The following is a 15,483-nucleotide window of genomic DNA, read 5'->3' as shown; positions in this document are numbered from 1 at the left end:
GTCTTGCTTCATTTAATTCTTGGACCAAGACCAAAATATTACTGCTGACTTGAAGGATCAGTCACTTTTGAAAGGTTCAATATCTTGGCCAATGAAGCTAAGTAAAGAAAATAATGGATTTAAAAGAGTGGAATATTTTCTTCAATTATCTTTTTCTAAGTCTTATGTTTTCTCCAGTATACATAATTGGACTTCATCAAAAACCATAACACAACTACCACCACCACCCACAATAAAACAATAACACAACTTAATGGAAATTTGTTGACCAGCCCTGTTTATCATTGCACAATATCTGTAGAGCTTGGGTAGAGAGTAGTGAGTTAATTCTTAAACCTTTAGGTTATGGAAGTATTCAGCACCCATTATTTTTAATGAACAAAAGGGAAAATTATAATTTGTATTGCCTTAATTTATGTACCTTCAACATTTGTTCGTGAAAGACTGTTTATCTGTAGCATGTAGCTACTGGTTTTAGACTCACTATCAACCATGAAAATCAGCAAAATTCTAATAAGGGGTCAGGACTCAAGTATTTTTCTGTTTTTTCTCTCCAGAGGGACCATTTCTGCAAAGGGAGACTTTCTCTTCATTTGTTTCTCTGCATCATTCCATATATATGTTTTTACCAAATGAACTAGTAGAAGGCCCCTTTGTACCTCTGGATCAGAGGGGTATGCATAAATTTAAATGATTGTCTCTCCTACTAGAAATGGAAATAGGCCTGTTATAGTTTATTTAAACTCAGACATATAGTTCAGCTTCATGTGAGATAGGAAAGTAACATATCTGAATGTTTAGAAAAGGTGTCAGTGGGAAAGAGAGGCAGAATTTGAAGGTGAACAGGAATTCAGTGAGTCTAGTCATAAATTAGCAGCTTTAAACAATGATTAATATTGAAAATATTAATTTTGAAGTGTATTGAAATACTTTAATACCCTTTCAGTGAAAAGCAGGAGAAAAATTGCATTAGCCCATTTCCGTAAGTATCAGGAGAGTTTTAATTACTGTAAGCAATGTGTTGGTGTGTTTCCTGCAGCATGATGGGTCCAATGAAATCTAAGAATACACCCTTTGAATTAATAACTGTGACTTGTATGAATACATGTAATGTTCTGCATTCTATCAAATGTCTAAAAATGAATATGCTTTCTTAAAGGCATAATTAATAGGTGTAAGATTTTTCCATTTTAACTGTTTGACGTCGGTACTCCAATATGAGTCTTACTTCAAGTGTTTTTACAGGTACAAAGCTTGTATATGGTTGGAAAAAGCTTTAAAAGGCTTGATTATTTTTGAAAAGAAAAGCTCAGTTTGTAAAGCATAAGTATTAGATGTTTCTTCAGTAGGTAAAAAAAATCTGAATTTAAATGATACATATAAAAATAAAGTAAGTGAGATTTTCACAACAAAGCTAAGAATATATATATATTTTTGTAGCAGTATCATACATATTACAGCTGATGTGCCATTTTCATTTGCTAAAGAATAAAATACGTTTAATAAAATGGAAGTGAGAGTGGTTGGTAGTTTTTTTCAGATCTTGTAAATTACGTAAATACTAGAATACCAAAATGCTGTATTTTCTAGAGAGACCTGTTGTAAAATATTGTACCAAATGTCTTCTATACATTATCCTGTTTCCAATGTGATTTAAATAAGACAAGAATGATATTTTGAATATTTATTTGCTTCTGAAACAAATGGAAATGTTAGAAATGGAAATATAAAAAAATATTGCCAGGAAACCCTATTGGCGATGACTATATGTATGTAGCAAAGGGTTTCCTGGCAGTGTGAAACAAATTCGTTCTACTTTGTGTCCTGTGCATGATTCTGTCAGGTTGCCCTTTGCGTTGCTGATGCAATATATCAATTCTCAGTTGGTGGTGACAAGTCTTTCCAGTGCCTCAAGGTGATCCTTTTAGTTGCTTGGATATACTACTGTTTTACACAATGCAGCTAAATAGGAGTGGGCCTTTGTTTGTGGATACGTGTGGTGGTGATTTAAGCACAGTGTGTGTCAGGAATTGGGAAGTCTTGATTTGTATCCTTGACTCTGAAACTGATTTGGTGTCTAAGCCAAGACCTTTAACCATCTACCTCAGTTTCTCCATCTCTAAACAGGGAATGATATTTGCATCATGGGGCTATTGTCAGGGCCTTGTTTATTTTGCACTTCTGCCACCACGGAATCCATCATTTACAGTATAACTTCGCTACAGAATTTAAGATTTAATTTAAAATAGATAGGTATTTTAGTCCTTGTGATTGTGAATATCAGCATAAAAATGTGAATGAATGAGTTATAACTAGATTATCCTCCTGAGTCTGTAGAAAGCATGTAAATGTAACTCTGCCCATTTGTCTCAGTGGAGCATTAATTCTGAAACCAACCATCTTATTGGCTGAGCATTTTAGCTGAAACACCCACCTGCTGTGTTTATCTCTGATTTCAAACTGACTTCCATCCCAAACATCCCATTTCCTACTCAGCAGCTAAAATCCTTTATCATTTATATGATGCAGCTATGCATTTAGACAAAAATATGCAGCATATTGAAAACTGAGTTCAGGGTACAGTGTAAAATTGAATTTAATGTCAAAATGAATGAGGGCTACTGTAATGATTGTATTTTTGTTTAATTCATTTAAAAATCTCAAATTTTAATTTAAGTGACGCTACCGTAGGATTTCTAGTTTGCCATGTCAGATGCCATGAAAGGAATGATCTTGCAGCAGTTTAAGTCTGGCTTGCCTTAAGACATGTGGGTTCCTAGCTAATGGCTGCAAAATGTTCTGAACATGGAAAAGCTAAATGCTGTGTAAATGCTAAAAATCATCATCTTTTGTAAAAGTATTGTTTGTAACCAACTCTCTTCTGTCCCACCTTTCATGTAATAGCTATTTTTCTTGTGATATAACCTTGTTGTTTAATTCTTTGTTTATGTCCTTCTAGGAAAAGGGGCTGATTTGAGCAAGCCGCCCTGTCGAAAAGCTAAGGACATTCGGAAGGAAAGAAAATTGCACAAGCTTCTTCAGAACCAGACACACACACTTGAAGGCACTCCAAGTCAAGTGGAGCCTCAGGTTTTACTCTCTCAAAACTCTAAATCTAAAGCGAACCAACCTAAGTCCATTGAAGACTTGATTTTTGTCTCCTTACCTGATGATGCCACACATCAGTTAGAGGTATTGTCAATTACATTGCTACTGATTTATTTTTATGCACATACATAAGATAAATAATTTCTACCATTAGAAGCAGCTTTCAAAGAAAAGACTCGTGAAAACATTTGAAGTGGAAAAGGCTCACTTTTAAAATAAAAGCATTGGAGCAATGATAAATACTATTTACATTTCCAGCACTTAATTTGTCAGCTTTTGAAAATATATTTTGCTACAAAATATACATTATCAGGGAGATTTTCAAAAGTACCTAAGTTATTTAGAACCATGTGCTCATAAATTGCCTAGCCATTTTTAAAAAATTTCCACTTGAAATCTTATGACTGTGAAAACAAAGGTAGAGCCTTGCTGGGCCTCTAGAGGGCACTCTGTCTCTTACAGTCAGGGACTCTTATTAGCTGAGAATCCTACATTTAACAAAATACTTTGAATCATGGTGTATAAAATCAGTTTACAAATGAAAGACTTAGAATTAGCTGAGTGTTATGAAGAGAAAAATGCAATGTAAATTTCTAAAGCATATAAATATTTAACCGTCTATGATGATGAATCTAATAGGAAAATAATACCTGTTCTTACAACTGAATTGAAAAGGTGTAGTACAAAATTCTTTCCTGTAAACGCACGTCTGAAATGATTTATAGCAGTTCATCAAAATTTGCATCTCTAATTTTTTTTCTTAATGACAGTCAATACTATCATCTATTAAATGAGTTACAAAAGAATTAGTAATATACTGGCTACCAGCTGGCAAGTCTGAGTTTTGAGAACTTTCTAAGCTTTTTGTTTGTTTTTAAATTGGACAGACATTGTTCCTGGAATATGAGACCGAGAATAGCTTATAGAAGACTTTCTTGCCTCTTTTATAAACTAGCGCCTGGTAGTTATTGACCACCATGGGCAGTAGCATTCATAATATTGACTGAAGTTGAGAAATATAGTGCTTTGTGCTAATAGGTTGAAAAGATCATCAGTGGTAGAAAAATAATGGCTTGATTTGTACAGCCTAAATAAAAATAAAAAATAAAAAAAATAAAGAAAAACCCCACAGGCCTGGCTCATTCTTCCAAGCTTTCTGATACAGTTAAGTTACAGGAGAGTAGGAGAGGACTTATGTATTAAGAAGGAAGGAGGGATAGTTGACAGGAAGAAACTAGGCCTGTGGAAGGGGAGCCAAGAGTTTAGGAGGATTTGCAGGAGGGAGCCAGCACAACTGCCGAAGGGTGATTCCATGAGTTTTCATGGGTCATGGTGGATTTTATGGGCAACAACAGAATCTGCCCAGAACTGGAAATTATATTGTTTCCATGCTGTCCTTGAAATTGAACCCTTAAATATGCCTGAAGATACAGGATGAAGATGAGGTGGTCTATATGATAATCACTTTTTTTTTTTTAGTCTAGGAAGCAGCCATTTTCACTATAAACTAAAAATTTCAGTTACTTAAATTGGTCATGAGGATGCCTACTGTTGTAACTCCCTAGTAAATTCCAATTTCTGAAGCAACTAACAGGTAGGAAATGGGGACAGCAAATGAGAAATGATTGCCTAGGAAAGAGTACTGGAGAAAAGTATCTGGGATTATAATGGGGACCACAAACTAAATATGAGTCAACAATGTAATACTGTTGCAAAAAAAGCAAATATCATTCTGGGATGTTTTTGCAAGTAAGATATGAGAAGTAATTCTTCCACTCAGCACTGATAAGGCCTCAGCTAGAGTACTGTGTCCAGTTCTGGGAAAAATGTGGACAAATTAGAGAAAGTCCAGAGGAGAGCAACAAAATGAGGACCGGACAGGACAAGAAGTAATGGGCTTAAATTGCAGCAAGGGAGATTTAGGTTAGACATTAGGAAAACTTCTTAACTGTAAGGGTAGTTAAGCACAGGAACAAAGTACCTAGGGAGGCTGTGGAATTTCCATCATTGGAGGCTTTTAAGAAAAGGTTAGGCAAACAGTAATTGGGGTGGTCTAGATCAGCGGTTCTCAACCAGGGGTCCGTGGCCCCCTAGGGGGGCTGCGAACAGGTTTCAAGCAAGGCCAGTGTTAGACTTGCTGGGGCTCAGGGTGGAAAGCTGAAGCCCCACCCGGGGCTGAAGCCGAAGCCTGAGCAATTGCCCTGCTTGCTATCCCATAACATCAGCCCTGGCTTTTATATGCAGAAAAACAGTTGTGGCACAACTGGGCTGTGGAGTTTTATAGCATGTTGGGTTGGCCTCAGAAAGAAAAAGGTTGAGAACCCATGGTCTAGATAATACTTAGTCCTGCATTGGTGTAGAGGACTAGACTAGATGACCTGTCCAACATTTCTGTGATTCCTGTGATTTTATGATTCCTCTCTTCTTTTCCTTTTAATTAGGAAAAGGTCTAACTGTTCTACTGTCATCACCACAAGGGAAGAGTGGCCTCCCTCCAAAAAGTATAGAGTTCAGACTTCCAAGGCTTAAGTGCATCTAGCATTTTTTCAGCATGATGTGAGATTACAGTAAAAGCACATTTTTAAATTATGGAGATCAGTTAGTGTCTTGCATTTCACTTATTGGCTTATTAGTTTTTGAACAATATTTGTATATTTCTAATATTAGGGCTTAATTACCTTAAAATTAATACTTAGAAAAACTCAAGTTTCATGCACTGAGAATAAAAGAGAACCTTCTTCATTTATCTGATACATGGTAGAATTTTTTAGCTAACACACACCTGAAAAAAATTGAAAGGTTGAAGCCTGATTTATTAATTAGACTTTTAAGTTTGATATTTTAACTGTGATCTGTTTTGCAGAAAGTCAGAATTTCTCTATTTGTGGCATCTTTCATCAGCTTTTATTTATGTATGTAATTATGTGATATTGCAATAATGAATCTGTCTTTAACTTCTTCTGAAGGTGAGGGTAGTGAGATCATCTCCACCAAGTTGCCAGTTCAAAGCCACATTTCAGGAATCTTACCAGGTCTATAAACGTTACCAGATGGCTATTCACAAGGACCCACCTGATAAACCAACCATAAGTCAGGTCAGAAGGCGAAGTATAATTTTATGCAAAACCTCAACTTCCCCTCCATTTCATATGTCTTGGATGGATTCTGTGAGAAACAAATGTGGACTTTATATCCATTATATACCTGTAACTCTAATGGAAGCATGTAAAATCAAGAGACGGGTGAATTAAACCAAACCAACATCCTGGAAGTGCAAGCTGTTTTTGGTATCTTATTGTAGGTGCCACAAATATGTAAACTTTATTGCAGACAAAAAAATGAAGAAATCATGGGCATGGTTCAGAACATTTGGAAGAACTATACAGTAAAGCCATAGGGGAGCAGGAGAGGTGGACTGTGGGAGGCACTCAGATACTAATATGAGGACCACTATATACATATTCAGCATTTCAGAGGGGTAAATCCTGAAGTAGAGTTTCATTGATTTAGATGTGAGTCCTTACATGAGGAAGGCAAGCATAATATGAACCAAAATGTGTGTGCAATAATTATCACATGCCAAAAATTGCCTGTTCAGGTTTTACTAGAGTTTGTATAAAGCTCTTTACTACTTACAATTTAAACCAGCTTAAAAGAAAACAATACATTCTAGCTAAATTACATGTTGTCACTATTTCACACAATGAATGGACATCATGTAATAGTTAAACTTGCCAGGTATATTATTTCTCTGAAGCTAAACAGAAACTGGGCGGGAGGGCAACTTAGGTAGCAAGTATTGGGGATGTGCCTCTAAAAAGAAGACTTTCAACCACTCTCTGAACTGTGCAGTCAAAATAAAATGTCTGTTATTTTGTACTGTTTGTATTACCAAAGGATAAGAGGGCAGAATAAATTAGTACCTGCAGTATGACAGCATTATATAAATTCTAATTTAAAATATCTATAATAATTTAATATAACAATCCTTTAAGCTTATGGGGTATACTTGCCTTACCCCATTTAAGATATGATGCCAATGGCTGCGGCTTTGAAATTGCTATGAGGAGATCTTCCACTAGCCTTACCTTCAGGAGCATATAATCTGATTAGGTGCATTTAAATATTTTGCTTGTATTTTCCTTGCTCTGAAGGTGAGGTTAGTACCTGTCTCCTTTGAAGACCCACAGTTCAATTCATCCTTCAGCCAGTCAGCTACTTTATTTGCCAAGTATCAGATGGCTATACACAAGGATACACCTTCTGAATGTGGCGAGTCTGAGGTACAGTTCACTGCATGCACCTTTACCAATATTTTTTGATAATGTTCAGATAAGTGGTAGCAAAGAGTATACCTTTGAACTAGTCTAAGCACTGAAAACTATACTGCTGTTACAATTTGGGAAGGAAAAATAAAACATTGTTGCATTCAGTATCTGTGCCAGGTTTTAGCTCAGAGGAAAATTTCTCAGCAGGAGAGAGACTGGATGTGTTATTGCAATCATAAAAAAAAAAAAATAATAATACTGACACCAGCAAGTAAATAGAGCAGTTGTACATGGTTTAATTAAGGAAATTTGAGACTGACATCTACAGTGAAAACAATGAATAGCAATCTGATGACTAATGACTAAAGATTCTTTACATGAGTTAGAAAATGTGTTCGATTCAGGATACTATTTGGTAGCTGTGACAACTTTACATTTCAGATGCCATTCTTCACTGTATTTTGATGTTGTGTTGCTTCTTTTTACAACTTCTTTTTTTTAACACCTCTATTTGTTTTGTTTGCACTACATTGCTAATGACATCATGTATGGTCTGGTTTTTCCACTGCGAAAGCCAAATTAGCATTAAGAATATGCTACAGACTGGTGGTTGCACACTCAACAAGAATACAAAGACTGTGAAGAAGCTTGCTTTTTAAACCCAAAAAAGTGTTTATCAGATTTTAATCCTAGCTAACCAAATAGACATAGGTGATTTCCTGAGAGGTGACACAGACTTTAGCTAGCAAACTTTACAGAATTCGTGTCTTGTAATCTAGTTCTCTCTTTTCCACTGGGCACAAGTATCACGTTAATATGTATCCCTTATCTAGTCAGAAACTTCTTCCAAGGTTATACTTAGCTAGAACATTTAATTCTTAGGAATAAGATTTGTACCAGCAGAGGTGGTATCAGATAACTCATGGTTGCTTTCCACTTGGAATAATAGATACAGTAATTTTCTCATTTGTTTTCAGTACAAAAGTTTCAAAAAAAATGTAAGGAAGGTCTGAGGGGCGTTACTGAAGGATGTCTAAAATACCAGACTGTAAAGCCATGAACTCTGATTTTTCACTTCATTTGCTAACGTAGTTTTGTTATAGTTCCTAAATTAGTGAAATCTGAATAATATTTAGTCATTCCTTTCACTGGCATTAACCGTAGGTTATTACAAAGCAAACCATGGAAAGCAATACTGGGGAGAAGGTCTAGTTTGGACTCTTAGTAATATTCATGATGGTTAGATCATGAAATTGCTCTTGCTTGGGGTACAATGACTATTTCCAACTTTAATGTCTTGAGTTTTAGTCTGACCCAACATCCCCTATCTTTTTTGCTCCAAAGATCTTGCTGACACAAAGAGGCAGAGATGAGGACCTGCTACTTTTAATTTCTCCTTGTTTTTTAATTAAAAAATAAATGAGGAAGTCTTCATATCATAAAGGACAAAATCAAAATAGCTATTTGATTTGCAGTTCATCTTTGAACTAGGGATCAGGAATTAGAGGTGATATGAGACTTGGCAGCTCTTTGGACCAGTGCGAGAGGTCTAGTATAGGGTTTGATGGCTGTGGGCCCTGTTGATTTATTTTAATCTTATTTTGATTTAAGAGGGGAGACCTGAAAAAAACGACTTGTAAGGATGGCTTGGTCGGAATCCTAATTTTCCCTGTCTCAAGGTATCAAGAGTGCCATGAGGCATTTATCTGAATTTGAGTGGAAGGAAGGTAGATTTCCAATAACTTCTTAGCGCGTCTTCATCCTCCTCATCCTTGTGTAGAAATGCAGTGTAACATGCTCCACTTGAATGATTTTACTATTCTTTTTCTTGACACCTTGAGTATCAAGGCTAAGTGTAGTTCCCTGCTTGGGAAGAAAGACCTAGTGCCAAAGCTCATTGAAGTGAGTGGAAATACTTCTACTGACTCTAATGCAGCATTTCTCAAATGCATCCACCAGGGGCTTTTCTTGTGGCCACAGCCTCCTGGGTGGTGATATGGGGAGGGGCAAAGCAGCCGCCCCTCCCCAGGGCCACCAGCAGGGGCTGGACCTTGCCCTCTTCTGGAACCACAAACACAGTAGGAGTAGGCAACCAGTGTGAGTTCCCCACCATCCTGGGGGCGGTGGGGTTCAGGCTTCGGCCCTGGGGTGGTGGGTGGCAGGCTCTGGCCATGTGGTGGACTCCATCCCCCAGCCGCAGGACTTCAGGCTCCAACCCTAGGCTCACCTTCACATCGTCCCTGGCCTTTCCCACCTCCCCATCTAGGGCTTAATTTGTCCCTCAGCTTGCCGGGGCTGAGTAAGTCTGCTGTGAAAAGTGATATTAACAAATATCACTTTTCACAGTAGCAGATTTACTAGCTAGCACGTCTTTAAAAAAAAAAAAAAAAAAAAAAAAGGCAAAACATGCAAAGCACCTTATTTGTGTCTCTATTCTGTTTAGGTCCAGTAAAGAATAGAGGCAATTGTACATTACTTTTGTTGTTGAGTTTGCAAAAAAAAAAAACCTACATAAATAAATTGCAATGATTTGGACATGTATATGTGCATATTTATTTATTAATTTTTCCTAAAATTAAGTATTTTAGGAAAAAGTGTCAGTGCAGCCACCAGCAAGAGTTGGTGGCTGCACTCTGAGGTCACCAAAAATTTTGCTGTTAGAACTCCTGCTCTAATGGCCTTGGATCAGGCCCTTTGAAAGCATTAGTAAGTCTCCTTTGGTAGAAGTCGTTTGAAGAAGTTGTTGTTTACCCTTAGGATTTCTTGATTGACCATTAACATGCAATGAGGCAGACAGGGTGACCAATGAAATAGCTAGGGGAAATGCAAGATGTTGTGTGACCACAACCTGTTGCTTCTCATGTCTGCCCTGACTTGGTCATTGTACGGTAGGAACCAACAAATATGACAGGAACCAGTGCTCGGACATTGGGCAGAGAGGGTTTTGTTTTGGTTCGTGAAGGAAATAGTCCACAGAGTGGATTCTGCATACTGTTTGATATATATTAGAAGCCCCTAATTTTTCAGACTATGTGGGATAAGGAAGGTGTCCTCAAGTCCTTGATCTGAGTCACTTGTGGGAGAAGATGGAAATTACCTCTTAAAACACTCTTTTCTCTCCTCTTTAATCTATTTATTTAATAAATTATTCAGACATTAAAAAACCCCACTCTCTGGAGCCAAGCATTTCCTTCAGTGAACATAGAATAAATTCTCTCTCCCCTGCGCAAGGCCTCTTATCAGGGTAACCGCAAGAGTGGATTGAGTTTAAACTGATAAAAGCTAGTTAATGCAGAATAAAGAATAAAGACCCCTACTTCAAACAGTTAGGTCTTGTCTAGATATTGTAGCACATATGGGTGTAGTGGATACTCTTTCTGCTCAGAAAGAGAGTACCACAATTCACATATTTGGAGTGTGGCTGGGTGCCAGTTCAGAAACCTTCCTAAGTTTTAAATTCAGAAACCAACCTCCTGAAAATATTATGAGACATATTTCGCATGCTCTTTTGGGAAGATGATCCTGAAATTTTGGCATAGGTATACTCAATGTACTCACATTGTTTTTTGGTAGCTCAAATATTTCTCATTGCAGCAGATGGCAGTTTTAGGAATAAAATAATTTTGTGACTGACAGAAAAAACTAAAGATGAAAGTTGTAAAGTAGTTAAAACTTTTAATCTTTGAAACTGAGTACTGCTAATATAATGTGAAAGAACATTCACTTCCATGCAGGTTTAAGATGAGAACATGTACCTTTACATCTGGATGTCAAGTGAGAAGGGGGATAACGAGCCTTCTCTAAGAATATCATATTGACTGGATTTCCTGTCGCATGGCACAAGCTGCAACTGTCCTAGCTCTCAAAGATTTTTTTGAAGCATTGACTGTTTAGTCCCATTCTGAGGCCAGTGCTCAGTGCCCTCTAGAATATTCAGTCTAATTTCCTTTCTGACCATGGTTAGCTAAAAATACTAGAATAGTGCCTTTCAGTCACACCTCTCAAACTGCTTTACAAAGAAAGGGAAATATAATTACAATAACTCCTTGCTTAACGTTGTAGTTATGTTCCTGAAAAATGTGACTTTAAGTGAAACGATGTTAAGCAAATCCAATTTCCCCCGTAAGAATTAATGTAAATAGGGGGGGTTAGGTTCCAGGGAATTTTTTTCACCAGACAAAAGATGAATAAATATACACACGCACCCAGTATAAGTTTTAAACAATTTAATACTGGTACACCACGATGATGATTGTGAAGCTTGGTTGAGGTGGTGAAGTCAGAGGGTAGGATATTTCCCAGGGAATGCCTTACTGCTAAATGATGAACTAGCAATCGGCTGAGCCCTCAAGGGTTAACCCATTGTTGTTAATTTAGCCTCACACTCTAACAGGCAGCGCGAATGGAGGGAGGGGAGACAGCATGGTAGACAGAGAGACACTGTGAGACAGAGAGAGATGCGCATTGCCCCTTTAAGTATGCTGACCCCACTGGAAGTACACTGCCTTTTAAAATAGATCAGCAAGTTGAGACAGCAGCTCCTGCCAGTAAGCTCCCTCTGTCCTGAGCCCTGTCGTGTGTTACCCCATTTCCAAAGAGCAGGGGGAAGTGGGGTGCAGGAGCAGGGGGGAGCACCCTGACATTAGGCTCCCTCTCCCCCCCTCCCCCCTTGCACAGCAAGCAGGAGGCTCCGGAGAGCAGCTCCAAGGCAGAGGGCAGTGAGGGGAGGGACAGCTGAACTGCCAGCAATTGATAGTTTGCTGGGTGGCTGCCGCACAGGGAACTTAGGCGAGCAGGGAGCTGATAGGAGGGCTGCCAGTCCCACCTGGTTCCAAGCCCCCACCAGGTAGCTGCAACTGGCTGCTCTTCCTGCCAGCAGTGGACAAAGCAGGTGGCTGCCAAACGATGTTATAAGGGAGAATTGTGGAACTTTAAATGAGCATGTTCTCTAATTGATCAGCAACGTAACAACGTTAACCGGAACGACTTTAAGTGAGGAGTTACTGTATTCACTTTAAGTTGGAGAAACTGAGATACTGAGAGGTTGTTGGTGGAAGTGATTTGCTGTTTTGCTGTCAGAACAGGCTTTCTTTTTTGGTATGTTCCTTACTCCTAGGCTAGTATGTCTAACCACTGCAGTGATGGAACTGAATATCCTTCTCAGCTGCAGCTGAAGGAATTGTTTGCAAAGATTGTAAAACTCTCTGAGGGTTGTTCCTCATTTGTTTATTTTATGAGTAATATGCTCATTCTGGAGCATGTCCTTAGGGTTCCTCTTCAGCATGGATCACAAGGATTTGGAGAATCAGAATCTCAGTTTTCAACAATGGGCTTTAAAAGGAAAAACTCACTGGTGCTGGAAGAAAGACTGGAGGTGCTCTTTGAGTATATGGTCAATAGCGAGACTTATTCACTGAGGTGTTATTACAGATGGAATCTGACTGATATTGACCATACCTGCTGAAGAGTTTTTCTGGATACCTGGGGAAATTATCTCTAGGTTGTCCCCTTTGGGCACTATCCCTGAAGTTTCATTTGTTGAACTGGAATGAAATTGACCTGTAAACTTTGGATGATTTTGTAGAGTCTAATAAGCTGACCCTTTCCCTTTGGCTTTTATGATGTCTGATATAGGCTATATGTACACTAGAGAGCTTATAGCAGCACAGCTGTACCAATACAGCTGTGCTGCTGTAAGATCTCTTGTGTAGCTGCTCTATGCCAATGGGAGAGAGCTCTCCTGTCAATATAATTAAATCACCCCTAACAAGGGGCAGTAGCTATGTTAGTGGGAGAAGCTCTCCCACTGACATACCACTGTGCACACTGTTACTTATGCTGGTGAAACTCATGTCGCTTAGGGGGTGGTTTTTTTTCACAATCCTGAGCGAAATTTTTTTTGCTGACATGAGTACTAGTGTAGACATGGCCTTAGTCAACTCTTCTGGACGACTTCTAGTGTCTGGTCCAGTATGTATCGTTGTACTAATTTGAAAGAATAAATCTTGTATCTGGCTCTGGTAAATAATGAGCATTTCATGCATGACTTGAGGGCAGTATGTGAGTGGAACTTGTGTTGTGGCCAATATCCTTTTGCGCTTGCTTGCTAAGATTGCAAAAATGACAAAAGCCAGATATTAAAAATCTCTTATATGCCATGAGTTCCTTTATTATGATATAAAAAAGGATGCTTTTTAAGACCGTATTGCTAGATTTTTTTTTTTTTTTTTTTAAGCAGCTCTAACACTGAATAAAAAAAAAAATGCCTCAGGAGCTAGTTGACATTGGGGTTGTTTGTTTGTTTGTTTGTTTGTTTATTTATTTATTTAAAACCTTGATTTAATTTGTGGTGTCTTTCCAAAACTACAGCTATTTGGTGTGATATTTTTGCTCTGTCAGTGTGCACAACTCTGCCTGAGCCATGTGCACAAGAGAGAATAATGACAGTATTCTGAACAGGAAATTAGTGTGGTGTATTAACTCTTAAGGAGAAATATTAGAGAATAAAACTTTCTTTTAAATTTAAAAGACAAGCTTTGCCTTCCTAATAAACAATTTCTTTAGTGGCCCATAAACAGCCGCTCTACCTTCCTGCTCTGTGCAACGACAGTAGAACCACAAGACTAACACCGTTCCTTTAATAAGAATACCAGTTTGTTCAGTCAAGTTCAGTGACTAGTTACTAGTCAAAACTGACTGAAATAATTGAACAGAGAATAGCTGTGTGTTGCTGCTATCTGCTTCATCTGGCAGTTAAGTTTTTCTCTTTTAAAAAAAAAATTGTTTACATTCTACAAGTGCAAGACCGTCTCTTTTTGGTTCCCAAATCTCAGGATTTATGTAAATTCATAGCTAGGCTAGTTGCTACACTGAGCTCTACTTGTAGCAAAATATGTCATAGGTTATATATGTTACTAACTATAGTAACTATATAAATGTTACTCCAGTGCTTCAAAGATTGCAGTGGCCACCTCTTTGCTTCCGGGTGCAATTCAAGTGCTGATGTTAATATGTGAAGTCCTAACTACCCAAGGCCAGCCCTCCATATGCTCTTTCTAATAGAGTAAATGAAGCAAGGTTCCGGGCGGGAAAATACATGATTATGTGACTGAAAACTCTCAATGCATTATAAATAAGTAGAGGTGTGCGTGAACTGGATTTTTTGCTTTGGGGAGAGTGTCACAAATTTGAATTTTCTTCTATTCTGGAAGAAAACCAAAGTCTTTGAAACTTTATAGAAGCTAAAATTAGGAAAAAGTTGATCAAGACATTTTGTTTTGACAAAATCTAAACATTTCTTTCTGATTTTGACTTCATTTTATAATATGAAATAAACTGAAAAAAGTAATTTCAAAATGGAAAATCAAAACATTTCAAAAAGTTTGAAATGGGATGTATTGACCTTAAAATGCTTTTTTGTTTTTATTTTTAGTTTCTAAATGAATTTTTGTTAAAAGGCAGCACACTTCCTCAAGTTGTCATGCTTTTGATGAATCAGTGTTTTTCAAAGGAAAAATGTTCTGTAGGAAAATTTCCAACCAGCCCTACACATGGAGGGCCAGAATTAGTGTTCCTGGGTGGTCTTGATTCTGGTATTTCCTGACTTTTGGGTGCTTGAGTTTCCAATCTTAACTTTCTTTTAACGTAGGTTTTTTGCATATAATTTCCTAGGTTATTTTAAAAAGAGGAAAAATAAATTGTATTATGTGCAATTGTAGGATATTGAACGTTCAGGACCTTTAGCATTAAGGCTTTAGCAAGCTTCACAGAGCAAAATACAGACAAGAAATGGTGATATTTGACAGTTTATAACACAATTAAATCTGAAAGGATTTTAAGGGAGATAACAAAAGTCTCCTTTCTGACCCCGGGGTCATCATTCCACCAAATTTCAAGTTCCTGCTGCAAACTATAGTGGCGGTAGATCTCTTTTTGAAAAAAAAAAAAAGTCAAAACATATTTATAATGGAAAATGTTAGGCAATATGAATATAGAGTTTGCCTCCACTCCTTGTATCATAAATTTGCTACTGTATCAGGCTTCAGCTTTCCTTTTTCTTGCTTAAGCAGAAAGCCTATAATCAGACCTTTTAGTATGTAGAAAGATG

General features: G+C 37.6%; 1 protein-coding gene across 3 annotated transcripts in view; it reads left to right on the top strand.

Annotated features, from left to right (window-relative positions):
* Positions 1-15,483, top strand: part of ATE1 (arginyltransferase 1) — a 153,934-nt gene that overhangs the window by 24,277 nt on the left and 114,174 nt on the right. For 2 of the 3 annotated variants that reach the window (XM_065407279.1, XM_065407277.1), the window contains exons 6-7: positions 2,960-3,192; positions 7,263-7,391. In XM_065407279.1, the coding sequence (XP_065263351.1) occupies positions 2,960-3,192; positions 7,263-7,391 (362 nt within the window). Of the gene's footprint in view, positions 1-2,959; positions 3,193-6,074; positions 6,204-7,262; positions 7,392-15,483 lie in introns of all 3 variants that reach the window. The other variant, XM_065407278.1, reaches the window with a different exon arrangement.

This window comes from Emys orbicularis, chromosome 7 (genome assembly GCF_028017835.1).
Source record: "Emys orbicularis isolate rEmyOrb1 chromosome 7, rEmyOrb1.hap1, whole genome shotgun sequence".
Classification (NCBI taxonomy): domain Eukaryota; kingdom Metazoa; phylum Chordata; order Testudines; family Emydidae; genus Emys; species Emys orbicularis.
This window is presented reverse-complemented; position numbering and strand designations above follow the sequence as displayed.